General features: G+C 43.9%; 4 protein-coding genes across 10 annotated transcripts; all 4 read left to right on the top strand.

Annotated features, from left to right (window-relative positions):
• The first annotated feature begins 107 nt into the window (after positions 1-107).
• Positions 108-4150, top strand: LOC27208053. The gene is made up of 4 exons (XM_044923421.1): positions 108-428; positions 562-1865; positions 2253-2520; positions 2580-4150. Exons 1-4 carry the CDS (start codon positions 167-169, stop codon positions 3935-3937), a joined length of 3192 nt encoding a protein of 1063 aa, XP_044779356.1. The 5' UTR covers positions 108-166; the 3' UTR covers positions 3938-4150.
• A 1803-nt stretch (positions 4151-5953) lies between these two features.
• LOC6729240 (juvenile hormone esterase) lies at positions 5954-14284 on the top strand. 3 transcript variants are annotated; one of them, XM_016174868.3, is made up of 8 exons: positions 5954-6060; positions 8178-8348; positions 11395-11499; positions 12003-12139; positions 12197-13095; positions 13158-13327; positions 13388-13668; positions 13726-14284. In XM_016174868.3, the coding sequence occupies exons 2-8, from the start codon at positions 8196-8198 to the stop codon at positions 13913-13915; spliced, it is 1935 nt and encodes a 644-aa protein (XP_016035893.1). In that variant the 5' UTR covers positions 5954-6060; positions 8178-8195; the 3' UTR covers positions 13916-14284. The 3 variants fall into 3 exon arrangements, with proteins under 3 accessions (XP_016035893.1, XP_002104561.2, XP_016035892.1); XM_002104525.4 differs by lacking the exon at positions 5954-6060 and having other exon boundaries at positions 8136-8348; XM_016174867.3 differs by lacking the exons at positions 5954-6060; positions 8178-8348 and adding an exon at positions 9588-10170.
• Positions 14285-15398: 1114 nt separating this feature from the next.
• Positions 15399-16845, top strand: LOC6729239 (serine/threonine-protein kinase GG21441). Its single transcript, XM_002104524.4, has one exon. It carries the CDS (start codon positions 15526-15528, stop codon positions 16762-16764), a length of 1239 nt encoding a protein of 412 aa, XP_002104560.1. The 5' UTR covers positions 15399-15525; the 3' UTR covers positions 16765-16845.
• A 656-nt stretch (positions 16846-17501) lies between these two features.
• Positions 17502-21824, top strand: LOC6729238 (G protein-activated inward rectifier potassium channel 3). 5 transcript variants are annotated; one of them, XR_001599886.3, is made up of 6 exons: positions 17502-17842; positions 18287-18534; positions 20303-20577; positions 20631-21413; positions 21464-21582; positions 21646-21824. XR_001599886.3 is itself a non-coding variant. In XM_016174869.2 (5 exons), exons 2-5 carry the CDS (start codon positions 18287-18289, stop codon positions 21741-21743), a joined length of 1404 nt encoding a protein of 467 aa, XP_016035890.1. In that variant the 5' UTR covers positions 17502-17842; the 3' UTR covers positions 21744-21824. The 5 variants fall into 5 exon arrangements, 2 of the variants coding, with proteins under 2 accessions (XP_016035890.1, XP_016035891.1); XR_001599885.3 differs by having other exon boundaries at positions 17504-17842; positions 21467-21582; XM_016174869.2 differs by lacking the exon at positions 21464-21582.
• The last annotated feature ends 4446 nt before the right edge of the window (positions 21825-26270 follow it).

Genomic DNA, 26270 nt, shown 5'->3' with positions numbered 1-26270 from the left:
TTTATAATGATTAAAGTTCTCTTTGAACTCATAAAGCTTTGAAAATAAATGAGTTATCATTTCCCTTGGTAATCGAACACAGCTTTATTGATTTTGACGACAGTGAAGATTAGATTGCGTTCATTTGCGAGTAGACCTCGGTCATGGACGGAGTACAACCGTGAAAATGCGCCTTAGCTCTGCTTGGCTGGCACTCGGCATGTGCCTGTTTTTGCACCCAAATGTGAACTTCAACCTGGCGGAGAGTGCCAGAATCCTTGGAGTATTTCCATACCACTACAACTCCGCATATCTGGTGGTGAGGCCGTGGATCGAGGCACTAGTGGAACGAGGGCACAATGTTACCTTGATCACACCAGATGGTATGCTACCCGATTTGAAGGGAGTTCGACATATTCGCGTTTACAAGCTGATGGAGCGCATTCGAGGTAATTCAATGTATAACAAATTATTGAAAATTATACCGACTAATAGCGGCTAATTTGTACTTGACTTTTGAACATTTTTAAAAGAGTACCAGACTTTTATCAACCTTCAACTTTACGTTTGTGTTCCGCACAGAATTTATTGAGAATGATCAAGTTCTGGACTTCTTGATCAACAAATGGAAGGAGGCCAATTTGGCTGCTACAATGTTTTTCAATATAACCCAAGATATTCTAAGTGACAGTGGCGTTCAAAAGATGCTCAACGACAAAAGTGAGCGCTTCGATCTAATCATAATGGAGGCGAGCAACCTGGATGCACTGTACGGCCTGGTGGAGTACTACAATGCCACTCTAATTGGCTTAACAAGTACAAGCATCAACTGGTTCATTGAAGAGCTGGCGGGAAATCCAGCGCCAAGCCTTAATGAACCGATTTCACAAATAGGTTACTCCAGGGATTACTCGATCGTGAGTAGAATTAAAAACTGGATTCACATCAACGAGGAAAAGTTGATGGAGAATCTAATAATTTTACCTGCTCAACTGCGGGTCTTTAAAAAGTTCTTCGGGTATTCGGCAGAAAAGTTCTATGAATTGCGTGGCAGGTATTCGCTGATCCTCGTCAACAATCATTTCAGTTTGGGCAGAGTGCGATCCAATGTTCCCAATCTCATCGAGGTGGGTGGAATTCATTTGAGCCAACGCCCAGAACCGTGCGATGAGAGCTTGCAGAAGTTTATGGACGAAGCAGAGCACGGTGTTATCTATTTTTCGATGGGTCTGGACATAATGGTAAAATACCTTCCGGAAACCCTACAGGAAACACTGCTTATGTCCTTTTCTAAGTTAAAGCAGCGGGTTATTTGGAAGAACGAGCTCTTTAACATGCCCAACAAAACTGAGAATATATATGCTATTGACAAAGCACCCCAACGTCAAATTCTTGTCCATTCTAAAGTGCGCCTCTTCATTACAAATGGAGGACTCCTGAGTGTAATAGAGGCGGTGGACAGTGGGGTTCCGATGCTCGGACTACCGGTGTTCTTTGACCAATTTAGCAATTTGCGTTGGAGGCAGCTGGCGGGCATGGCCGAGGTCCTGGACATAAACAATCTAAATGCAGATACACTTACTAAAACAATTGTAGAACTGATTGAAAATCCTAAATACGCCATGAGGGCCAATAAAATATCGAAGACTTTTAAGGACCGACCCATGAGCCCATTGGATACGGCTGTCTGGTGGACGGAGTACGCTTTACGGAATCGGAATATATCCCTCATTCGCCTCAATGTCGATGAGATCCCACTAATACATTACTACAGGATAGACACCATAGTAACTTCCTTTCTTCGATTTGGATTGATTGCTGTGTCAGTGATCTTTTTCGTTTCAGTTTGCTTAAAGAAATACGTTTCAAACGGCTTAGGCTATCAATTGCATTACAGCTAATCAATAAAGAGATAGTTAGTAATAAACAAACATTGCAGATATATATAACCCTCGTCAATGTTTTTGTTATACCCGTTTACAAGCTCAACTCGCCTTAAGATATGAGCAATTTTTGTTACCAATACCATAAGCATTCAGCATTCCTTGCGCTCACGTTCTGAGTAATGATATTGGCATAGGATAGATTTCCGATTATTTATGTAAGGCAATATCTATCAGACAAGCAACTAATAACCGATAATAATTCACATACATACACATACACTCGAGGTACACTCAAAACTTTTATGTTATCAGTAACGCTTTCTGCCGACACCTTAGATTTGATTGTGTTCAGTTATGGACAGAGCTCCGTCATGAGCGGACTGAATTGTAAAAATGCACCTCGAGTTTTCTTGGCTGCCTGTCGTGCTCTGCCTGTTCCTGCAACAGGATCTGTACCAGGACTCGGTGCAGGCTGCCAACATCCTAGGCATATTTTCCTACCACTTCCGGTCACATAATCTGGTTTTGCGTCCATTCGCAAGGGCTCTAGTTAAACGGGGACACAATGTCACGTTGATCACACCAGTTGGAATGCCGTCCGATATCGAAGGAGTTCGACATATACACGTTCCCAAGCTAAATAAACGTTTCCAGGGTGAGTCATATTATAATTTTGTGTATATTAACTATAATCCGATTTGTGTTTCAACGAAGAAATGATCGAGGGTGACCAAGTCTTGGACTTCTTTGGCAGCAAATGGATAGCAAGCCTGTTGACTGTGTCAATGCTCTACAATATGTCCTCGGATATACTGAGCGACAAAGGTGTTCAAAAGATGTTACAAGACAGAAATGAACATTTTGACCTAGTTATGCTAGAACCGTCTGCCCTAGAAGCGCTTTATGGTGTCGTGGAGCACTATAATGCAACACTGATGGGTTTTTCCGGTAGTAATATCAACTGGAACACCGAAGAAGTCGCTGGAAACTTTGCACCAAGCATCAACGATCCGATCTCATCGCTGGGATATTCCAGAGGCAATTCTATCCTCAGCAAAATGTACAACTGGGTCCATATCACAGAGGAAAAGCTGCTGAAGCACCTCATTATTCGACCATCTCAACTGCGCATCTTTAAGCGGTTTTTTGGCTATTCGGAGCAGAAATTTTACAAAATGCTGGACAAGTACTCAGTGATTTTGGTCAACAATCACTTCAGTATGGGCAGGGTACGATCTAACGTACCGAACATCATAGAAGTCGGAGGACTGCATCTCACCGAGCCAGCTGAACCGTGCGATTCGAAGCTGCAGAGATTTATGGACGACGCGGAGCACGGTGTTATATACTTCTCAATGGGACAGGAGATAATGGTGCAGTTTTTGCCTGAAGAAATGCAGCAAAACCTTATGAAATCAGTAGTCCAATTCAAGCAGAGGGTCGTTTGGACAACCGAACTTTATAATACGCCAAACAAATCGGACAACGTATATGTGACTGAACAACCCCCGCAGCGAGCGGTTCTGGCCCATCCCAATACTCGGCTTTTCATCACAAACGGGGGTCTGCTAAGTGTAATGGAGGCTGTTAACAGTGGAGTACCGATCTTGGGATTGCCAGTGTTCTTCGACCAGTTTATTAATCTGCGAAATGTTAATCTGCGTGGCATGGCCGAGGTCTTGGACGCCAATGAGATGAGTTTAGAAATTCTGACCTCCACTATTCGGGAGTTGCTGGAGAACCCAAAATATGCTCTGAATGCCAAGAAAATGTCACAATCCTTCAGGGACCGACCCATGAGTCCTTTGGACACAGCAGTTTGGTGGACGGAATACGCCCTGCGGAATGGTGACGCCTCGCATATGCGCCTTAAGACGGAGGATGTTCCTCTTTACTACGAATGGGATTGGGTGCTCCTGTTAGGTCTCCGCTTTGGTATTGTCTTTGGATCTGTGATCTACGTGGTCTACAAGTTATTTCAAAAATTTGGTACAAGGCGAAGGTCACTTCAAGAGATAGGAACTGTTTCTCAACATCTTAGCCTGCTTGATCGAAGACCGCAAACACAATAGGTTATGTGTATTGTGTTTACATGTATTGTTATCTGTTATTGCTGCATAAGCTCTGTTAACTAGCTACCTGTTAATATATAAGATGATCTCAAAAGTGTGCTTGTAAAATTACTAGTTAATGTCGGCTTTATAGCATAAGTTCAGTTGTCTCATTAAAATGTTGTGCGCAAGTTTGAATTATATCCACCATTCCGTTAACCGATTTGTTTTTTTTTTTTAATTACAGTTGTTTTAAAATGTTAAATATATTATATACAAATGTTTTTCATCTTATTGAAAATATATAATGAATTGAAACCGCTACCTTAGTATTATTTATACGTAAACAAATTCCTATTTTAATAAACATATGTTTCCCGTCTTAAATGTTTTTGTTTTATAATCAAAAAGCTTCTGCTTTCTTAAGATTCTACACCTGGAATGACGTATTCTGAGACGAACCTATTGACGTCAGCAGTGAAAAAACCGGTAGTTGTCCTTGATATTGGGCATCCTCCGAGAATCCACCGCAGGTTCCGCCTTTCACCAGCATCGCTAACTGTAAATCTTCCCATCCTAAAGGCTACGCATTCCGATCTGGTTTCAACAGCAGTAAACTCCACTCAAGATATTTCTGCTGTAATTTTCGTAAGTCATGGTAACTGAGGCTTTGCCAAATATTTGAGCCAAACAATAATGACAAATGGTGGCACAGTTTAAGGCCAGAACAACAGACATTCAGACCGCTCACAGAATGCACAAAATATGAATTCATGAACAGAATCGTATATTATTGTGGTTGTATTCAGTGTGTTTTTAATTTTCCATTTCGGGGTTTATTTGCACAGTGCGGCGGCATTCTTTTGTTTACGATCTGCGCTTGGCTAAATAGTAAACCTAGCTGCAAAGCACCGGAGTGAGAACAAACGGCAACGAGGTCACCAACCAGCCTCCTCCGAGAACGATTAATCAGTGGAAGATTCCCCCGTTTAATTGTTCCGCTAATATAGCAACTAAATGCCTTGACGATCGAGTTGGGCAATCGCTTGGTTAATTACACGGGCTTCGTGAAAAGTTCATTTCCATCCGGCGTCTACCATTAATTGTTTAACGTTAACTTTAGTCGCCTTTACAGTTGTCATTCCATTGCCATTGGCCAGCTTATTTTCCTCACCGAGATCGCACTGCCTTGGCTTATTGTGCCACAGATTATTAGTTGCATCCTTGATCTCAAACGGTAAACGAGACCGGCCATCTCTAGCCCCAGTGTCAACTGCTTTTCCGCGGTGGCAATAAACAAGTCCAATTTCACGGGCCCGCAGTTGTAGCTACAAACTGAAGTGAGCAAGACTTTAGATATCTGCTTCTTCAAAATGCCCAAAAAGGGGGACGGGCTGGCACTAGAATAAGCTTACTATGGGCAGGCCACCAATTGCCAAAATTGAATTTGATATATAATTTTGCATAATTATGCGTGAGCCGGCGTGACAGCGGACCCGAAATGAGTACGGCCATAATTTCAGACCGCAGAAGCACAGCTATTCAAACAAACTGTTAATCTGGTGTCCATCGTCTGAAAGCCAATTTATATGTATATATTTTCATGTTGCTAGCCGAGGGAATACCCTTTCAGTGACATTAGTTTTATAAGAGGCCTTAACTATTAATTAGTTACTAGAAAGCAATTAATCATTCAGGGAAAAGTGTTTTAAAGTAACAAAGGTGTTTTGTTCCTCATTGCAGTTATTATTACAAATTAGCAGAGACTTTATTTAATTAAATTTAAAAAAACAACTGATAAGCTGTATGACTTATATATAGTGAAATTCATCAACTATTCACATTTAAGAAACATAATATTCTAGGAAAAGCGTTACAGTCCAAGAAAGTACTTTAGTTTGCCTGAATGAGGTCTTGCGACTACGGTGAGTCCGGAATTTGAACACTAAAAGTTACACTACCAACTACGAATTCCGCTCATGTCGTATAACCATTTTTACCGATCATCCAGACTGCTCGGCATGTTTTGCATGCCACAGCTGGTTAAGGTATAAGCCGCAGCAATTTGACGCTTAAGCGCACCGCTGCACAGTCGCAGCTTCAGTTTGTCGGCGACAGTCGAACGTGGAGCACGAAACATTCCGGTACGCGAAGAGTCCGATATTGAAGCCGAAATCGAAAGAAGTTGAAACGAATCGAATCGAATTGAGTTGAACAGAGCGCAATCGATGTGTCGGGCCAAAGACTCGGGCCACAAACTTGAACTTGCCCAACACACGAAGCCAATTACATGGTGCTGAAAAAGTGTTTTAGTGCTCAAAAATGGTGGTCAAAGTAATTCCGAGAACTAATCAAATCTAATGCTGATTGACGCCTATTAGGTTGACACATTTACCGCACAAATCTATTGCAAATCGCGCACTGCAGTTGCCGTCTTGTTGAGTCATTGAGCAGGGTTCAAGAAAAATATGTGTGTCAAATATTTGTCTGTTTGCTGGTGAAATATTTGCCAGCCAGCTTTTGTTAATGAAACTCCAGACCCGAGCAGATGTGTCAGCATAAGCAGATGCCATTCGAATGGGCATGGGCCTGGCGAATTTGAAAATAGTTTTGAATTAGTTCCGTTTTTGCTGCCTGGCCCCGGCTACCATTTTATATAATGGGTCAAGCGAAATTTACTGTTAAGCGGCGCACGCCAAAAGCCACTGGGCCATCATCTTTTTGGCCAAACTCTCGCTTTCTCACACCTCTCTCTTTCTCCTCTCTATCTCTCTCGCTTTTGGCTCGCTTTATCTCTTCATTTCTTTCAGTCATTGGCTTGGCTTAATTTTTTCATGTTATTTTCTCAGTCAATATTTACCTTTTTTGTTTTGCTCGCCGCTTACGTAAGGCGTCGCAAGCTCGTCTGGCCGGCTCCAGGCCAAGTCTGCATCACCACCGCCACCTCCATTTCGGCCTGAATCCCGATCCCAGTTGCATTTGCAGCTCCCGATCAGCTGCTGTCACTGCGATTTTCCGACCCGTTTAGCTGGCAATTTATGTTGGCCCTCTCTCTGACTCTCTCTTACTTCGGCTGCCAGCTCTTCAATTGGCCTGGTCATTACAAAATAGCCACATTCTGCTATTGGAATACTTGGCTTCAGCTCAATCGTTGCCTATGCAGCATTGCGAAAATTCCAAGTCCAATTTGCATATGTTTCTTGTATTCATAATGCATATTTTTAATAAGCTGGATTTATGGAAGAAGAGAAAAGCGCACAGCTGATCGGCAACTCCCTCTCTTTTGGCTACTCTGCATCTCCAGCTGGTCGAACAACTTTCAAGGAAAGTGCAAGTGTTGCCATGGCATTGTGGCAACTACAAATGGCTAAGTGAGACAAGAGGCTAGAGAGGGGAGAGCGGCAATGTCGTGTCTTTTGTAAAAGGAGGAAGTGGCTCTGGGTTACTGGTTTGCTGGTTTGCTGGTTTGCTGGGGGCGTGCTTATTGGCAATATTGGTATATACATATTTGTGTTATGGCCCAGTTTAACGAAACTGTTAAGGAAGCGGAACTATAATTAACACCCCTACTAGCTAGGCCAAAAGGTTTCCATTTCTGGTTGATTAACAGATTTATGGATACCACGAACGAAGTTCGTTAGCTTCTTTGAGACCTTCTCGCCCTGATTTCCGGTCTTGCCATTCAATTAGTCCATTGTCATTGGGTCTGTCTTTTTATGTAAAAAATATATTAAATAAATTTATATGCATACACGCCATAATGTGGAATAAACCTACAGCCATATGAATTCCTAATTCATCATACGCCCTGTGAGCATGCAAAATATTTAGTGACCTCTCGTAAGGAAAAAATAACACGGCAATAAAAACAGCAGCAGCAAAACAAAATTGAATAATGTCTGTATTAGCCCAAGACAAGCGCTGTGAACAAATTCGAAAATAATCGCAAGCAATTTAAATTGAGACCACCACTGAGCGGCGGTGGAAAAACTGAAAACTGAGCCGAGTTAGTGACTCTGAGCCAAGTTGAGTGGGGCCGGAGTCAAGCGCAAGAGCGTCTAAAAGCCAAGCCAAGCCGAGCTAGCTGTTGACATTCGCGTCTTTGTCTTGGCCCTGACCAAGAAGTTGGCTCAGAAGCGTTGCGCACTTCGATTCGATATTCGGTTCGGTTCGTTTTCGGCTTGGACATTGACGTTTAGCAAACACATTTGGCCATAACACGGGCCATCGCCTAATGCATTATTCCGATTTGTTTACCCAGACAACAAGCAAACGCACAATGACAACCACTGGACTTCGACCGCTGCTGAGCCTCCTGCTCCTTGGATTGGGGGTGATACTCTTCTGTGATGTCAGCTCCTCGATTGCCATAGCTCCGTCCACATTTGGCACGGCAATAGCACGTGCTGGGAAGATATCCAACCAGCTTAAGGTGAGTTCAAGAACCCGTATTCCTAAATTGTTGTGCGATCTGCGAACAACTTGTATAAATTAAGCAGAGACAAAAGAATCTTTACGAAGCGTGCCAGTTCTGGCCATCTCGGCTGACTCGACCAGTTGTGTGACTTTGACATCGTGTCGCAAATTTGTTGCCGCCCCAAAAGTAATTCAACACCCGAGAAGACGTCGCTTTATGGCCAAGTGTTTTCGCCAAATTGTGTGGCTGCCGGTCACTGCATTTACATGTGCCTGTTAATGGACTTTATTGCTCACCAAACAGCAACTAAGCCTGGCCAATTGCAAATGCCTCGCGGTTCTATTGTTTTATGGAGGGAAGTGAAGCGCGTGAAAAATACTTTTTGGCACCTGCTAATTAGGCAGCCAGTGGCCCAAAACAAGTGGTCAGGGGCAGGTGAGGTTGAGCGGGGGCTTCGAATAACAGTTGGCCTTCTGAGCAGCCCTACTGAAAACGAATCTCTCCGGCAATGCAATTAATGCATTAGCCATGCAGCGCATGACATTTGGAATGCAGCAATCTGGCAAGTGAATAACTTGCTGAACTTTGGTGCAACACAATGCCCTTTTATAGCAGAAATGTGAGCACTGAAAGATTAACTATAATAATATATTAAATAAATATTATTAAGGCCATAGCTGATTAATTAGGCAATTAAACTAGAGATACATTTCCGTTTGCCGGTCGGATAACATTGACTGATAAAAGCCCAACATCAACGACAAGCCGGTCCAACTCAAAAAGAATACACGAACGAACAAAGCCCGAAATGTACATACACTAGGCCATTGCGTGCCTTACATAACCCGGCCATAAAAACAATGATTACAAGCACTAAAAACTGAACAAAACAAACCAAAAAATGTATTTAAAACACCGAACAGCCGACGGACAGACAGTAACAAGTGCAGCTCTAACAAGATGGCAAAATTGAATGCTAAAGCATATTCGATCAGGGAATACCCATTAAAAGAGGATAGGTATAGCTGCCAGATTTATAAATAAATACGCGAGCTCTATTTAGGCAAACATTAAATTGTATTAGCATGTTATATAGTTAGTGGTAAAGTTATACCATCAAGTAATGAATTCAGCTCTGGCATACCCGAAATTTTCCCAATTCCTACGGTGCTTTTAATGACTGCCATACCGAGGCGAAAAATCGAGGAAAATCGAGGAGCAAGTGGAATTTAATTCAAAAGGCTTCAGACGCTCAAAAGCGCAACAGTTGCTGTCGGAAGAGCGAAGCGTTGATCCCGGGTGTCAGACTTTTAGCGGTGACTGTTCGTTTGACGGTGTCACTCCTCCGTTGCGAGTTCAATAAATCAAAGTTTACGGCTCCGCGTTCCACTGCACTTGTCGGAACGAAGTGCTGCGAGTTTGTGCGGTTGTCAGGCGGTTGCATAAAACAAAAGAGCCGAGTCCACTGCCTTTTCACCCCCGGCTTTTCGTCATGCCCTGTCCCCGGAATTGGCAACGTGGAGCGGCGATCGCAGCTCTTTCGCTAGCCATCGGTCTAATTGTCTTGGCAATTTGTGTGCAGCGACCGAACGAATCCGGCCATCGAATCATAGTCACCGAGCAGAGAAAGTCATCCGCGGAGGAGGCGCGGGATGGTTACGATCCGTATGGCGGTGATTTGCAAGATTTGCGGGGCAAAGCCAGAGCATTTTTTTTAATCGCCACCACCACAACGACGTCGACAACAATGTCGCCGGAAAATGCAACAAAAAGCGAAAACGCTTCCGGGTCACTGGACATGCCGCAAATGGTGGCCCACATGGGCAGTTCTACCGCGGTTCGTATTGAACATGGTTCTTATGCAACAATTGCATCGCTGGCTTTCTATCTGCATTTTATTTCGCATTTAGTTTTGGCTTTCGAGCGTGTAAGCGTGAAAGCGGCACCCATTGCATAAGGTTTGCATTGTAAGCGGCGAAAATATTATTATGCGAGATTCGCAATGCAACCAGAGATGTTGTTATTGCCTGTCTGGTTGTCCGGCTCTCACTCATTTGCATATTAGAGCAGCTGAAGCCCAAAAGCCGAATCAAAAGCGAAAGATTGATCGGAAGACTTTAATTATTTTCCCAGCACTCTCAAGCGCTTTGCGCGTTGAACAATGACCCACTTCTTAAGCGCCTTTTAAGCCAAAGTGTGTTTGGTTATCGAACACGCAGCCTGTCTGGCCAACGAGCGCATTAAACAGTTATAATTAAAGCCAACATCGATCGGATCTCGATAGGAAACTGTTATAAACCAGCTACACCCACATTAGCATAGCGCCCAGACCACACACAAAAATGTCGAAAAACTAAACAAATCGATTTCCGAATACCTTGCCAGCAATTGAACTCGATGCCATGGCTGTGCCTTATAGTCCGACGAATATCCACCAAGTTAGGGTATATGGCACACGTAATTAGCATAACAACAGTGTTAGAGGTGAACTTGAATCTCGGTGCTCCACAGCCACCAACTGACACCCAATTGTGCCATGAATCACAGGCAAATATAAGCCCATTTTAGCCCGGGACACACGCCCAGTTCGGCCTGGGAACAACCGTCAGATCGAGATTGACGTTTCCTCCGACAGCACGTGACTCCAGTTGTTGGTGTTAGCCATGCTAATACCGCTGCCTAATTGCCGCAAACCGAGCATTTGAGTTATGCAAATGGCATTTCAATTAAGCGGCGCAGTCGGTGAAGGTTGCCCGTTGACAGTTAACGCCGCTTTACAAATCGGACAGCCCCAAAAAATTGTCATCGAGCCCGATGAACTTGGCCTGGGCATGGGCTTTTGCATGTTTTTTAAATTGCTGTTAACTGCACTCAAAAAAGATCATTGTCAACATGGAAATGGATCTCATATTTCGTATTAAAACCATGAGTTTAATAATCTTTGACTTTTAACATAGTGGGAAACCAGATGCGTAAACTTATTTACGGAAGTTTTTTCCTTATTTCTTCTAACAGTTTTTCCCAGTGCATAGTAAAACTTTTTTGGAATTTTCAATTGCAGGAGACGACGGCATGGAAGACCCTGACATCGCATCCGAACTCGCTTGTCCAACTGTTGCCATCGCGGGCCATGCGAGTGGTCCAGGAGGTGGTTAGATCTCTGCGGGTGAGTCTTTTTCGGCCTTGAACCATGGCCGCAGCAAATGCCAAGCGTTTACAGCCTCTTTTGATTGCCGAATTGGTGGTGGCCAATCAATTTTCAACTTGGACGTGAACATGGACAGCTGCCCAAACATGGATGCAGGTGCAGTTTGGGGCTGAGGTCGACTCAATAGCAAAGAAAGAGGCTGGCATATGCACACACCCCCTAGATGGCCAGTGAGTCAAGAACTTGGCAGGTGACTGGAGGCGGGAAACTGGCTTTATGGAAATTGACCGAGGAGCTTGCGCAACTTTGGCCAGGCACATGGCATACTTCTTTTCGCCGGTTCTATTCGAGTTCGCACTTCGATGCAAATTGGTTGCGCAACTCAGATTTTTTGCATTCGCAAGTGGCAGCCAAATTCGTGGGCCTTGAAGTTGAATTCTTCAGTCAAAACAGACTTTTACAACTGAACTTATCATTGGTGCTATACATAGACTAACATTGTTTGCTAAAATCATTCACAGAAAGAGCGTGAGATAGTGGCCACTACCTCGTTGGGAAAAGTCAGGGGTCGCTATCAAAAGTATCGATCCGGAGAGCGTGGAGGCTACTATAGTTTCAAAGGAATGCGATATGGAGCACCGCCTACAGGAGCAAGAAGGTAGGTCCAAGTCCAAGTCCAAGATAAGCTGAAAGCTAACAAGGTCTTTTATTCAAGATTCCGTGCTGCGGAGCCGGAGAAGCCGTGGTCTGGAATCCGTGATGCTTCACGGGAAGGTCAGAGCTGTCCGCACAAGAACATGATCCTGGACACTTTCAAGGGAGACGAGGATTGCCTGTTTGTCAATGTGTTCACAACCCAAATGCCCAAGGATGATGAGTCTGCAGAGCAGCCAAAGCTTCCTGTTATGGTTTGGCTCCATGGAGGAGGTTTCTCCTTTGGCTCCGGCAACTCTTTCCTCTACGGACCGGACTATCTAGTGGCCGAAGATATTGTCTTGGTCACCCTGAACTACCGACTAGGTCCACTGGGCTTCCTAACCGCAGGACCTGACGCTCCCGGTAACCAGGGTCTCAAGGATCAGGTGCTGGCGCTCAAGTGGGTGCGGGATAACATAGCCGCATTTGGTGGAGATCCCAATCAGGTTACAATTTTCGGAGAGTCAGCAGGAGCTTCGTCCGTCCAGTTGCTTCTACTTTCTCCCCAGGCCAAGGGACTTTTCCACCGAGCGATTTCCCAAAGTGGATCGGCACTGAATCCCTGGTCCATGTCAGCCAGTTCGAGCCAGAGAGCTGCTCGGCTGGCAGCCAATTTGGGTTACGTGGGGGCCAATAACACCGAGGATATTCTTGACTTTCTTCGACGGGTTCCAGCCATGAAATTGGTTGAAGCAGCGCCCACAACAATCACGGCGGAGGATCAGCGGAATAACATTGGCTTGCCATTTGTGCCCGTGGTGGAGGGATATTGGAATCAAGACTCTCAGGAGGAACAATTCTACGAGGAGCCGTTCCTTACTCAGCACCCTAGCGATATGTATCATTCGCAGAATTTTAATAGCGATGTGGCCTATATGACGGGTTACAATACACACGAGGCCATGCTGTTTATAAGAAGTAAGATAAATTGTAAGAACGTCTAAGAGGATCACTTTAATGGCTCTTAAATAATTTACCAGGACTTCGCAAGAATCCCCAATTGCTGGGCATCATTGAGAACGACTTTGGCCGCCTGGTTCCTCAAGATTTGAATGTGACTCAATCTCATGATAGGGTGACCCGTGAGATAAGATCCTTCTACTTGGGAAGCAAGCATGTGGGCATTGAATCAGTGGACGAGATGATTGCGGTAAGTGAGATTTCCAGTGTACAAGACTATAGATAATAATTGACTTTGTATCTTTGGCAGCTCCTCACGGATCTCATGTTCCTTCAGGGCATCCGTCGCACAGCCCGGAATCATGCCAAGTTTGGAAATGCACCTGTCTACATGTACCGCTTCTCCTTCGATGGATCTTTGGGGCTCTACAAACGGATGCTGGGTATTCCGCGACCTGGTGTTTGCCACGGCGATGAGCTGGGTTATCTGTTCAAGTTCGGGTTCTTCAATTTGAGCTTGGATCCCAAGTCGATGGAGGTGCAGGTCAAGAATCGAATGGTGCGCATGTGGACGAATTTCGCCAAATATGGGTTAGTAGTCAGGATGAATGAAAACGATTTATAGAATTTAACCAATGCTAATTACAGCTCCCCTACGCCGGATACCGAGGATCCTATGCTGACCACCAAGTGGGCGCCAATCGATCCCACCAATGTGATGAACAGTCTCAACTACATGGACATTTCAGCAAATCTGGCGATGAAAACCAATCCCGAGCCGGAGCGTCAAAGATTCTGGGATGAGATGTATCAGCACTACAATGGGGCTGCCATGTAAAAAGACATCCAAATACCCTCTCAAAACCACACACACACACACCACACTCACCCTCACACACTCTATTTTCGTATTGCCATTTTGTGAAAGATCGCACGAAACCCAGAATATTTAAATGCAAAATTCATTGTACAATTTTCGTAGCTCGTAGAAATTGTTAGCTATATTTTTAGCTATATTATTAGCAACTAGTTTGTAAGTGTTCCAGCATTTATCCACACCAACACCTATTCACTTCCATAAACCAACGTTGATATGCCTTTCCTTACTACACGTGTATCCACAATAACCAGGTGTAAATAGTCAGAGTCTATCTAATGCAAACATCCAACACACGATGTTAATGTAAATTAAACATATTATATTTTAGCCGTTGTCTTTCAATTTGTCGCAGAATATTTTAGTTTGGGGAAGTAACAATTTGAACAAGCGTAGGGGTTATCCTCTCTCAAAATTAATCAAATTTTAACAATATCAATGTTAACAATCAATTATTAAATTTGTAACTTACATTCGATATACATGTAGAATACAAAAATGTAAAAAAATCTGATGTGTGTACAATCTATCGAAAAGTTAGCCGATACAAGAACCCGTGACATTCTTTACATACGCATACATGTATGTTATCCATATTTTACATAACAATACTTGAATCCTTGAAAATCAGACTGACTATAACCGACTTCCTTAGTTTTTAGGATGGAAATGCAAAAAGAATACATGCGATTAAAAAGAAGGTGAGTTGATTTCAAATTCCAATTTAGAATATGCCAAATTGTATACAGCTAGAGAACGAATGTTAACAATAATAAGAGTTTTAAGAAGAAAAATAAATTTAGTTCTTAATTTTTGTGACTTTACTTTACCAAAAAAAATATGAAGTGACTTGTGCAGAAAGCTGCCTTGCATAAATTTATAATCGAACGCCTTTAAATAACCCAATAACCCAATCGTTATATTTCTATATATGCCATCAGAAGCAAAATGCTGTGTATAAATCAAACGTGATCCAGATAAAAACCAGTGGCCTGACGTCCAACTTAATTTTTCGCATCATTTTAACAATAAATATACAAATTTCTCAACAGGTGGTTAATTGAGAAAGTCAACCGAATCGATTTGTTGACTATTACAGAAATAGCCGTTGCGTGAATTTTAAAACAAATTACACCCCAGGATCCCCATGTGGCACTCTGATGGACTACAAATTTGCACTTGACGCGATTTAAGTGGCCGCCAACGGATTGTCAGGGGGCAGCTGCGAGTTCATTCCAGTATCGGGGGTCGCACACACACTGGGCGACAAAGCTGATTATTCAATTATTCCAGCGGCTTTGGCGCTCTTCATCCGCGTCGAGTCGCTGCCATTCACAATTTAGTGGATCATAAATTATTCTGGGGCAGGGAATTGCGGAAGAGCATTGAGCGAAACATGCCTGTTTCTACCGCATGGAAACGGAGATGGCCAAGCAATCGCCTTCACAAATTAGGGAAGCTAAGCCAGGTTACACAGTACAATTCCAGATTTTACTTAGTATCTCACTACTCTTTCGTATATTTTTTTACACCACATTCATTTTCCAATATTTTTAACGTTTTAACGCGTTATGTCAGACCAATTCACTTGTTCTGCCTCCAGGGGGGTAGGTCCTCCACTACACAAAAAAGCGCTGCGGGTGTGCTTCCTGCGGAACGGAGATAGACACTTCAAGGGCGTTAATATGGTCGTCTCTCAAGCCCGTTTTAAGGACATTCCGGCTCTGCTACAAGAAGTCACCGACTCTTTAAAACGCCATGTGGTTTTGCGATCAGCAATCGCTAATTTCCGCCGGACTGACGGATCGCATTTAAGATCGCTGAGCTGTTTCAGCGAAACCGACATTGTGATTTGCTGCTGTAAGAATGAAGAAGTAGTTAGTGTCAATTACAGCATCAACAAGGACTTCCAGCGAATGGTGGATTCTTGTCAACGTTGGCGCCAACGTCGGTCTGACAGTGGAACCCTGGAGTGCATGAAGTCTCTCGACCTGCCCGAAGCCATTCAGCTTTACATTGAGAGCCATATAGAGCCCGTGGTGCAAAACACAAGGACACTGATATATCGCGGGAAAACCAGGGCCAGCCAGACCAAGTGCATCGTGAAGATGGTGAACAAGCAGACCCAGAGCAACGACTGCGGAGATACCTATATGGAGGCGGAGGTGCTGCGGCAGCTTCAGTCGCATCCAAACATCATCGAGCTGATGTACACGGTTGAGGATGAGCGCTATATGTACTTGGTTTTAGAGTACCTGGACTGTGACATGCAGGAAGTGATTCAGCAGCTCGGTATCTTGTCGGAGGCGTGTGCCAGATCGGTGATGAGATGCACGGTATCGGCACTGGCGCATATGCACCAACTTCAGGTAATTCATCGGGACATCAAGCCGGAGAATCTGCGGGTCTGCTTTACATCCGACCAGTGGAACTTTAAAATGGTCAAAGTGGCGAACTTTGGCTTGGCCACTCACTATCGTGGAAGCAAGTTGAACGTCCGTTGCGGCACTCCTTGCTACATGGCACCCGAGATGATCGCAATGTTGGGATACGATTATCAAGTGGACTCCTGGTCGCTGGGAGTTACTCTGTTTTATATGCTATGCGGTAAAATGCCCTTTGCTACTGCCTGTGAAAATGAGAAGAAGGTCTATGCAGCGATCATGAGTGGTGGACCCACGTATCCCAAGGACATGAAAAGTGTCATGAGTCCGGAGGCCACCCAGTTGATCGATGGACTGCTAGTGAGCGACCCCAGCTATCGTGTCCCCATCGCTGATCTCGGCCAGTATCAGTTCTTGGCCCTATAGCGCTGTTACAAATTTCCAGTGTTATCGGATTGTTTAGAATTTCAATAAATTTAAATAGGTTCAAGTGAGGCCATCACAATAGCTAAAGATTTATGATGGCAGTGAACGCTTTTAATTGGCTTAATGCCGTCAAAATTAACTACGCATGACCATACCGTTGACTGCACAGCGATGCTTATATGGACATATATATTTGTTATTAACGTCACAATTTATTTATTATTTGTGTTTGCACAATGCAGCCAAAATGCGCGTGAGTCGACGGTAAACACTGAGATATTACGTATACGACACCTTGTACTCGAATCCGAGCCAAGATACAAACGAGGGCCATTGTTTGCGCTGTCTATTTAAATAGGGAGATCCAGTGACAGTCGTATCTGATAAATCAGAACTCTCTGGGCTAACCTATCGATATTGCGACAACACACGGGGGCCCACAGAATATCAAGCGAGCGCCACCCCTTCCCCGTCGTTGACTCAAGGTCGCCTGCATTGAGAAGTGTCTCTGCCTTCTGATTTCGTTGATAAGATGAGCTTATCGCACTTATCTTCCGCTTCGCTTTCAATTTACGAATCATTTCAATTGAACTTTTTCCGCGGCACAGCCGCAAGTTGTATCTTTCGGTAACAGTATCTGTGAGAGCATCGTCGATGTGCAGTGTGTAATTTTCTCTCTTCCTGAACATGTATGTGTGTGTCACTTACAGCTCACCGCTTTCTGTTCACAAGTTTTGTTTAGTTGGAAAAATGTTCTTTCAGTCGGCCGTCATTTAATCCATTGGTCGGACTTGCGGATCCGTAGATTCGCTGTGACAGTTGCTCTGTGGCTGCGGCTTCTGTGGGCACAGCACCGAGTGCCCTCTGATCTCCAGTCCCCAGATCATCTCATTTCTGGAACGACACGCGTCGGCAAAACATAACGAAACGGAGCTTGTGAAACTAAAACATTGTGCCTATTATCTGTTCGCCACATGCTATCTTAAAGTGCCAAAAGTATGTTGAGGCTCTTTTGCAAAACAATGGCGATCTAACAAAATCTCGATTTGAAGGTGTCAATCAATTTAATATTTAAAAGGTGATAAAACTACTTAAGCTTAAGCGTGCTGATGTTCAATAATTATTCGACTTACAAGTGCTTGCCTCGAATCTTGTGAAAAGTACAGAAAGGTGCGAAAATCTAAGCTAGCTGCGGAAGCGCTTTAAATTTCAGTAACTCAAGCCTGGATTTTATGCAGCTGCCTATAAAAAATCGTTTAACAATGTGGCGAATATCTGCTATTTTTATGGTTGAATAATGTGGCTAATGTTTGCTCGTTATTCCATAAATAAAATAAACTGATAAAGTATATGGTTGTATATTTTGCCAGCGGACCTCAAAAATCAGTGTGAATCAGCTGACGACGTTGGCAAAAAAATAGATTCTCGCACCTGGGTTGCACTTATCACAAGTTTCTGTTTGCCCACTCGACGCCAAGGGAATTAATTGAAAAGGCATCTCCTTCACCTCAACCTCCCACAGATGCGTTTTAATTTCTCCACCCACTCGGCGGCCCCCACCTCTACGGCCATACCAAAAACAACACAGGCAAATGGAGGCGACCAGAACACCCAACCGCTCAAGAAGGCCATCGAAGCGGATCCCGATTCGCTGGACAGTGTGATCAGCAATCCTCAATCCTATCCCATCACAATTGTGCCGAATAGGCCGACCAGCTACTATGGCCTATCCCAAAATGGCAAGCCGTTCCCCCGCCAACCGAGCTGCAGGTGAGTGGTTGTGGATATTTTCTAAGCTATTTTCCCGGGCTAAGTGATTGGGTCAATAAGTGCCGATTAGTTAGAGCAGCTCTAATTGCTTGGCCAAATTCAGACCACTTTAACGTTGGCCTGGGCTGAATCGTCAGGCGAGGAGCTTCAGTTTCGTTCAGCACCGCGAAGTTAAAACGTCTAGAGAGATGCAGGTTCCGCTCAGCGATGTCCAGGTGCTGCAGGATCCCACCGACGCGGAAACCCTTGTCGGCGGCGACAAGGATGAGACCTTTGCCCACATGAAGGAGTGGAAGCGCCAGTACATGCGGGGCATCTCGCACACGCCCTCGCAGGCGGGAGTCTACTACGAGGCCTTGAAGGGATCGAGTCACTCGCTGGCCAAAGGGTGCGCATGATCCAAATTGTATATATTTTTGTGAGGTTTTTAATAATGCATAGTTCCTGTTACACCACTACGCTAATTAGAGCTCTTTATAAATATTGTAAGAACTATACTTGCGAAAGTAAAAATAGGAGCTTCGGGCAACAATTACCCAATTACGCAAAGTTCCGCCGGCTTTCCGCCAAGTAATTAGCTCGTCAAGGGGCCTGACATTCAACTTGAACTTGCCGACAAGTTGACTTCCATCATCGCCGTGCGTCCGTGTCACGTTGTCGCATCTTTTGGGCTTTTTGTTTAGCTGATTAGCAGAGTGCCGCTCGCAGTTTGCGGTTGTAATTTATATGGCTACGCCCACGGTTCTAGTTTGCTTTCCTGGCTGCAGATTGCAGTGCAAATGATTTAGATGCGCTCTACGAATGCGATTCATTAGGCCAGCCTGTCTGACTTTTGTGCCTTCTCCAAATCTTGACGTAATCTTGTTCTCACACTTGTCACCTGCTAAACGGTTGTCCAAATGATTTCCCATCGGATACAGCTTCCCTTTTCCCAGACACTTTCTTTACTATTTCGTTTTTTTTTCTTATTTGTTTATTGCGTGGGCCGCTCAAAAATGTAATTAATTATTGTCGACATTCTACAAAGCGAGCCAATGATTCATATGGCACAAATTTAGCCCACTGAGCTCCAAATTTGATTAGCCGGCATTAATGCAATCGGCACAATGCCAATTAATCGAGTAGTGCGAGTGTCAATGTGGGGTTAAGGTAATTGGCATCCGAGAAATGCCAGGTCACGTGGGTGTAACCATCGACAAGTGCATCCAGCCCTCTGGAAATGCACTGCTGTGACAAGCAGAGGGGTAATAAATCAAACAATTTGTGGGAGAGCTGTAATTAAGTGTTATAAGAGTGGATGGGTCAGATTGCCGTGAATCGTAATTGCGATCTGAATCTGTCCGATTTGTCCGCCTTGCGACATTGGCATTCGCGACTGTGTTAATTAGATGCACTTCTCGTGTGTCCAGTCCAAAAACAGACGAGTGCAAAAGCGCACACTTAATTTACGCAAATTAAAAAACACGACGTCGAGACATCCAATTTTATCTGACACTTGCATAAATCATAGAAATCATATTCATTGCCATTTGTAATAGGAAAGATGAATATGAATCTCCAGGCAAAGAGGGTTAAGGGACATCTACTTTAAGTGGGCACATTTTATAATTTCTTTATCCTATATTAAATTAATGAATAAATAGTTTCAAATTTCAAATGTGGACCATAAGGTTGAAGCTACATAAAATATAAATGAAATCCAAAAGATTGATAATACATTGCACACTTTTAGGCATTATGTATAAATACTTTTATTTTCTGTTCGCAGATCTCGCAATTTCCGGCCTGGCAGCATGAGACGTGTTCGCCGAAGAGCGGTCTTCAAAAATGGTGACTGCAATGTGGTGCAGAAGCACCTGCAAAGACGGCGAGTTCGATTCCTGCAGGACATGTACACCACCATGGTGGATTGGCAGTGGCGGTGGACTCTCTTGGCCTTCGCACTCAGCTTCATCCTGTCGTGGCTCTTCTTTGCGCTCATCTGGTGGCTAATTATATACACACACGGAGACTTGGAGGAGCCTCACCTGCCAGAAAACCAAGGTTTGTTAGATATAAAGAGCACTCAGTGATTCTATGACAATTTCATCTTTTAGAGGAATCCGGTTGGGCGCCTTGTGTTTCGGCCATCGATGGCTTTACTTCCTGCTTCCTGTTCTCCATTGAAACGCAGCATACTATTGGATACGGAGTGCGCACTACCTCGCCCGAGTGTCCAGAGGCCATCTTCATGATGTGCTTCCAGTCCATATACGGCGTGATGTCTTCAGCATTTATGGCCGGAATAGTGTTTGCCAAAATGACAAGGGCCAAACAGCGGGCACAGACTTTGTTGTTCTCCAAACACGCCGTTATTTGCCAACGTGATGGCACCCTTTCGCTGATGTTCCGTGTGGGTGACATGCGAAAGTCACACATCATTGGAGCCGGAGTGAGGGCTCAGTTGATCAGGACAAAGAGCACCAAGGAGGGTGAGGTGATGACACAGTACTTCACAGAACTGGAGATCGGTACTGATGACTCCGGCTCTGATTTGTTCTTCATCTGGCCCATGGTCATCGAGCACAAGATCGACGAGAACTCACCGCTCTATAATCTCAATGCCACTGATATGCTGCAGGATAAGTTCGAAATCGTGGTGATCCTGGAGGGCACCGTGGAGTCCACTGGACAGAGCACTCAAGCCAGATCCAGCTATATTAACACTGAGATCCTTTGGGGACATCGTTTCGATCCAGTGGTGCTGTACAACAAGGATCTGCAGGCCTATGAAATCGACTACGGTCGATTTAACGAAACCACTCAGGTGGACACTCCGTTGTGCAGTGCTCGGGAATTGAACGAGATCTACAAGATCCAGGAGGGATTCCGCACACCAGGTAAGAGTTGGAGTGGCGAAATCCATTGTTTTTCATTGTGATTTGTCCAGCAGAAACTACCTTTACCATGCGTCAACTGTCCCACAATCATTCTGACCAGGCCTCCTAGGCGCAGATTCCAGTGTTTCGTCCCTCGTGTTGCTATAGTTTGTAATCGTGTTTGTCCTATGTGAGTTAAATGCCTGGCTGCTTGAAAGGTGACCCATAATATTGTGAGATATTGTTATTACAGCTTCCCCCTCGACCCAATCGAGGTGCTCCTGCAGTTCCGGCTATCAGACACCTGGAAGGCAAAGCCGCCTGCGCTGGCAGCTCTCGGTGCCCTTGTAATGCTCCTCGACTATCCACGCACTTAAATGTACGAGTTACCCTACGAAAATAAGTTAATAAACGCTTTAGTCAGAGACTACACCCAAATTGCATGTCCCTGGGCTTGGGCTGTGCATACAAATGACACATAATTGCCCCGCTCGCTGCCAGGTAGCAGTTGCATTGGGGACCAACCCACTCATTAGGCATCATTAATAACTCGGCCATATCAATGCAAGAGGTGCCAAAAAAAAGCCCAACACAATCACACACAAACACTCGCTGGGCAAAACAAGTTCGTTGCTGGAGTCTTTTGTTCGTGGGCGACCCCAAAGTGGACTAGGGTGAGTATTGCACATCGAGTGTGTTGAAGTGCGGGGCTATGGCGCTTGCGAGAAACATACATATCCTTTTAATTGAAATTGAATCAATAACTCTTATTTGCGCAAACTAATCAACACTAAATTATAACACTCACAGAAAAACAACTTGAATATTTATTATCGCATTTATCACCGCTCCCAGGGTGGATATCTAATGAAATGTGGGTGTGGGTCAGATGCCTGGTATGCCCCAATGCCCGGGCCATAAATACAATGCCAAATTTCAGCAACTCTATTACAACTCACCCGAAAAAAATTAAAGAAAAATGGCAAAACAAAAAATCGGCATAAAAAACTAAATAGGAACGCAAACGAAATCGAAATGAATGTTGGCTGCCATAGGCGGGGGCTGTCCCAAGGGGTGGAGTGCAGAATGGTGGTTCAGTGGCTCAGTGGTTCGGTGGTGCAGTAATGCTGAGTGCTGTGCAGCGTCCTTAACCCAGTTTGGGGCGCAGTTGCCGTGGTGGAGTAGAACCAACCAGCCAGCCAACTAGGCAGGCACTCATGTGGGGCGCGCTTTATGTTTAATTACTTGTTAAATGTTTTGTCGCTTTTATCAGCTCACATGCTTAAGAGCCCCATTAGCCGGAGTCGAGCACCCACAACTCCCCGTGACATGCGTCGCTTTTGGGCACCTCGAGCACTCTGGGGCTTTTTGGGGGGAGGGACATAAATGTCGATGCCCGTTTGGCTCTTGTGTGATTGGCTTCGACGAACGTGCCGGCTGATCGACAGAATTAAAATATTATTCGCGCATGAAACGTTGCAGGCAACGAGCACCGCATGTGGCACACTATTTTTGCGACTTCAACTGCGACTTTGCCTCCGACTGTGGCACGTTTCGAAGACAAAAGGCGCCACCCAAATGGCTCAACTCCAGCCACTTGGCCCCGCGGGTCATAATTCCCGCTCCAAGCCACCCGAAAAACGTTTGCCAGTTGTGCCAAACAATTTCTCGTGTAATTTTTAATGTGCTGCACAAACACGCGAACAATGCATGAACGTGGTCCGTTTGTCGGGCTAACCAAGTCGAATGCTCCTCCAAGTTGACATGCATCGACGTGGACCCATCTGCAAATAATGGTTAGATATTGGAGCAACTACATTTGATTAACCAAGCCTATAAGAATTCCTTGACAAAGATAGGAAAAAACAATATTTTCCAATAATGACCTTTTAATATATCAATAGTAGAGCTCAGCGCCGCTGGTCAGCTTTCAATATTTGACAGCCGAGTAGCGACAGTGACTGCGGCCTAATAAAGACATCAATTGGGAGGATGACTCAGGTGGCTTTTTTTCGTTCAAAGATCTGGAGGAAGGGAGCTGATAAACGAAGTTGCAAAACAAGCTTAAAATTAACTGCGGCCGGCAGTGCGAACAAAACAAAAGGTAGAACATGCTACATAACTCATCCATAATCAACACTGTTTACATAAATTTCAAAAATTATTACACGGCAACGGTGGCCAATGGGGATTCCAGCTCCATCAGGGACTGGGACCCAGACTGAGACTGAGACTGGTCCCGAAACTGAGCTATGGGATCGGGGAGAGCGCGTGATGAATGCTTAAATAATGCGCTTAACCCTGTGCGAACATAATTTATGGTGTGCGGATATGCATGAGTACAGTACAAGCCGGCAGTGGGTACAGCGAATACAGGAGAGTCGGTCAGCAACACACGCTGTTTTCATTGTTATTACACGGACGTTGTTGCCGCTGACCAATCTGTAAGCCCTCTTTGCCGTCCTGCCGGCCCGCTGCCGATCCGCTGCTGGTTCGCTGCCATTTTGGCCAAATTGATTAATTACGGTCATTCGGGGACGCAGCAGCGCTGCATAAGTAGCATAAAATGCCATAAACCGCCGGCCAGGAGTCTCCAAGTCATTTGCCACTAAGGACAAAGCCGCCAAAAAAGCGAAATTACTCAAGCGTAGCGAACAGGCCAAGAGATCTTCTTCATCTTCTTTGGGCCAGGTCGGAGCTTGAGCCTTGCCGCTATATGCCGCAATTGATTTAAGTTACCAGGAGAGTTGGAAGCGGGGCAGTAGGTATGCCAAAATATGGTATGGTATATATGAGAATGTATATATAATTGTGAGTCGCCTCTGGGCGTGCTGCATGTTCTGTTGTAAGTAATAAGCATTTTTATGTCGCAATTGGCCAGGGAGGGGTTGAGGGCAGGCCAAGAGTAATGCTTAACACGCCGTTGCCGCTGACATGCTCAACTTGATGATGATGCTGCAATGCCGGCGGCTAAAAACCACTCTCTGCTTGAATAATATTGAAATTAATTATTTTTGATGGAAATTATTAAGTAATTTTTATGTGGCCAAGTTTCGTTGAGCTCCTCTGCACTCTTCCTCGCTTCCCTCCTAATTAATTGTATTTATTAAATAACATAATAAATTAGCGCTTGCACTTGTTGTTATGCTTGCTCCAATTAAGGAAGTGCCACTCCAAGACGATCAAAATGTCGGGTCTGAAGTCCCGACCAAATTGGCTATCGGGTCAACCGGTTTGCGTTGTTTTTTTATTTTGGTTATTTTGCTGTAGCCGGGCTTTGTTGATAACGCGCTTTAATTAAAAATCTGCATACATTTTTGGGCAGTTGCAAGTCTCGCAGCTTTTTTCCCCCATATCGCGATCTTATTTTTTGTTCCCAAAGACCCGCCAAAAATATCAAAATCAAAAGCGGCGCTGGCTCTTTTATGACAGATCTCACTTTAAAGTTGACGTCCGAGCTGTCAGAAAATAACACTTGAAGACTGCAGGGAAGATGCAGTTTTCCCCTTCTTCCCTCTTGGCCGTAAATTTCTGTTATTTTCGTGGATTTCTGATGTGAAGTGAAGTTAATTTAGCCAGCTTCGACTGACACATAAGAAATGTAACAATGTATAAGCTTGTGCACAAGTGATTTTAAGAAAAAGTAATATAAAAGGGCAAGCCGCTTTAAAAATGATGAACCCAAAAATCATTTTCCTAATTTTTAGGTATTTTGGTCAAAAAATTGAAAATAATAGCCCAAATATGGAATGCCATATCTCGTTGAGTTTTTTTTTTCTAATCCCAATCGATTTGCATTCAAATTTGGGAAATTTGGGTTTTTCAAATTTTTCGCAAATTTTTATGATGGTACCCCTTACAAAAAATGCGAAAATTTGGCAAAAAATTATTTTTACGGAGTCCGTCAAAAAGTGATATGGATGGTTAGAATTGGTAATTAGGAGTAAAAAACGGTACTTATTTTACCTGTGTGGCCATTTTTGGTCTAGTTATAGTCAAAAAACCCAACTTAAATATTCATATTTTTGCAAAAATCATTTCTTTAATTTTTTGTGAAAAAATATTCGGTATTTTGATCATAACATTGAAAAAAGTAGCCCAAATATGGACTGTTATACCTCGCTGAGTTTGTTTTTTAAATCCCAATCGATTTGCTTTCAAATTTGGGAAATCTGGGTTTTTTCAATTTTCCGCAAATTTGGTTACTGTTTTAAAAAGTATAGATCATTCAAATCGAATAAGTTTAATGTGTTGTACTTTCAGTGTTCTGGAACTATACTGTATAAAGCCACTTCCAGTTATTGCTTAATTTTTGCACGCTTATCCTTCATGGTTGCCGTCTTAATTTTTCAAAATTATAACCTTCATGCTTGATGGTTTTCTGACGAAACTGGATGCTTGACCAGAGAGTTCAAAGGCCCCAAAATCAACTTGCAGTAACTAGGCAATATAAAATATGAATCATTTCGGGCCATTCATAAAAAGTAACATTTACAAGAGGCTTCTATTCAAATGACCAATAACCAAATATGTAATTTTATTTCCCTCCGAACTTCTTGATGGGTTTTTCAACGGTCCCTTTCACATTTGCACATAATAATGTTTTGGTCTTTGGCTTTTTGGAAAGTCTTATTTCGGAGGCCTGTGAAAATGATCACAGATTTTGGGGAACGAGATGTGATGGGTGGAGATTTGGGCATATTCAAGATGATTTCATATGCTGTAAACAATTTGCAAATGGCTGGGGCAGCTTTATCTTAATGATGCATAATAAAATTATGGCGGCAATCAGCCGAAATCAATAACAGGCCGCAGAGAAAGTAATTATTGGCCGATCAAGTGGCTCCGACACCCGTCAAACCATCGGCCTGGCTCTTA

The sequence above is a fragment of the Drosophila simulans genome, chromosome 3R (assembly GCF_016746395.2).
Source record: "Drosophila simulans strain w501 chromosome 3R, Prin_Dsim_3.1, whole genome shotgun sequence".
Lineage (NCBI taxonomy): Eukaryota > Metazoa > Arthropoda > Insecta > Diptera > Drosophilidae > Drosophila > Drosophila simulans.
Note: the sequence above shows the minus strand (reverse complement) of the source record. Positions and strands in the feature narration are given on the sequence as shown.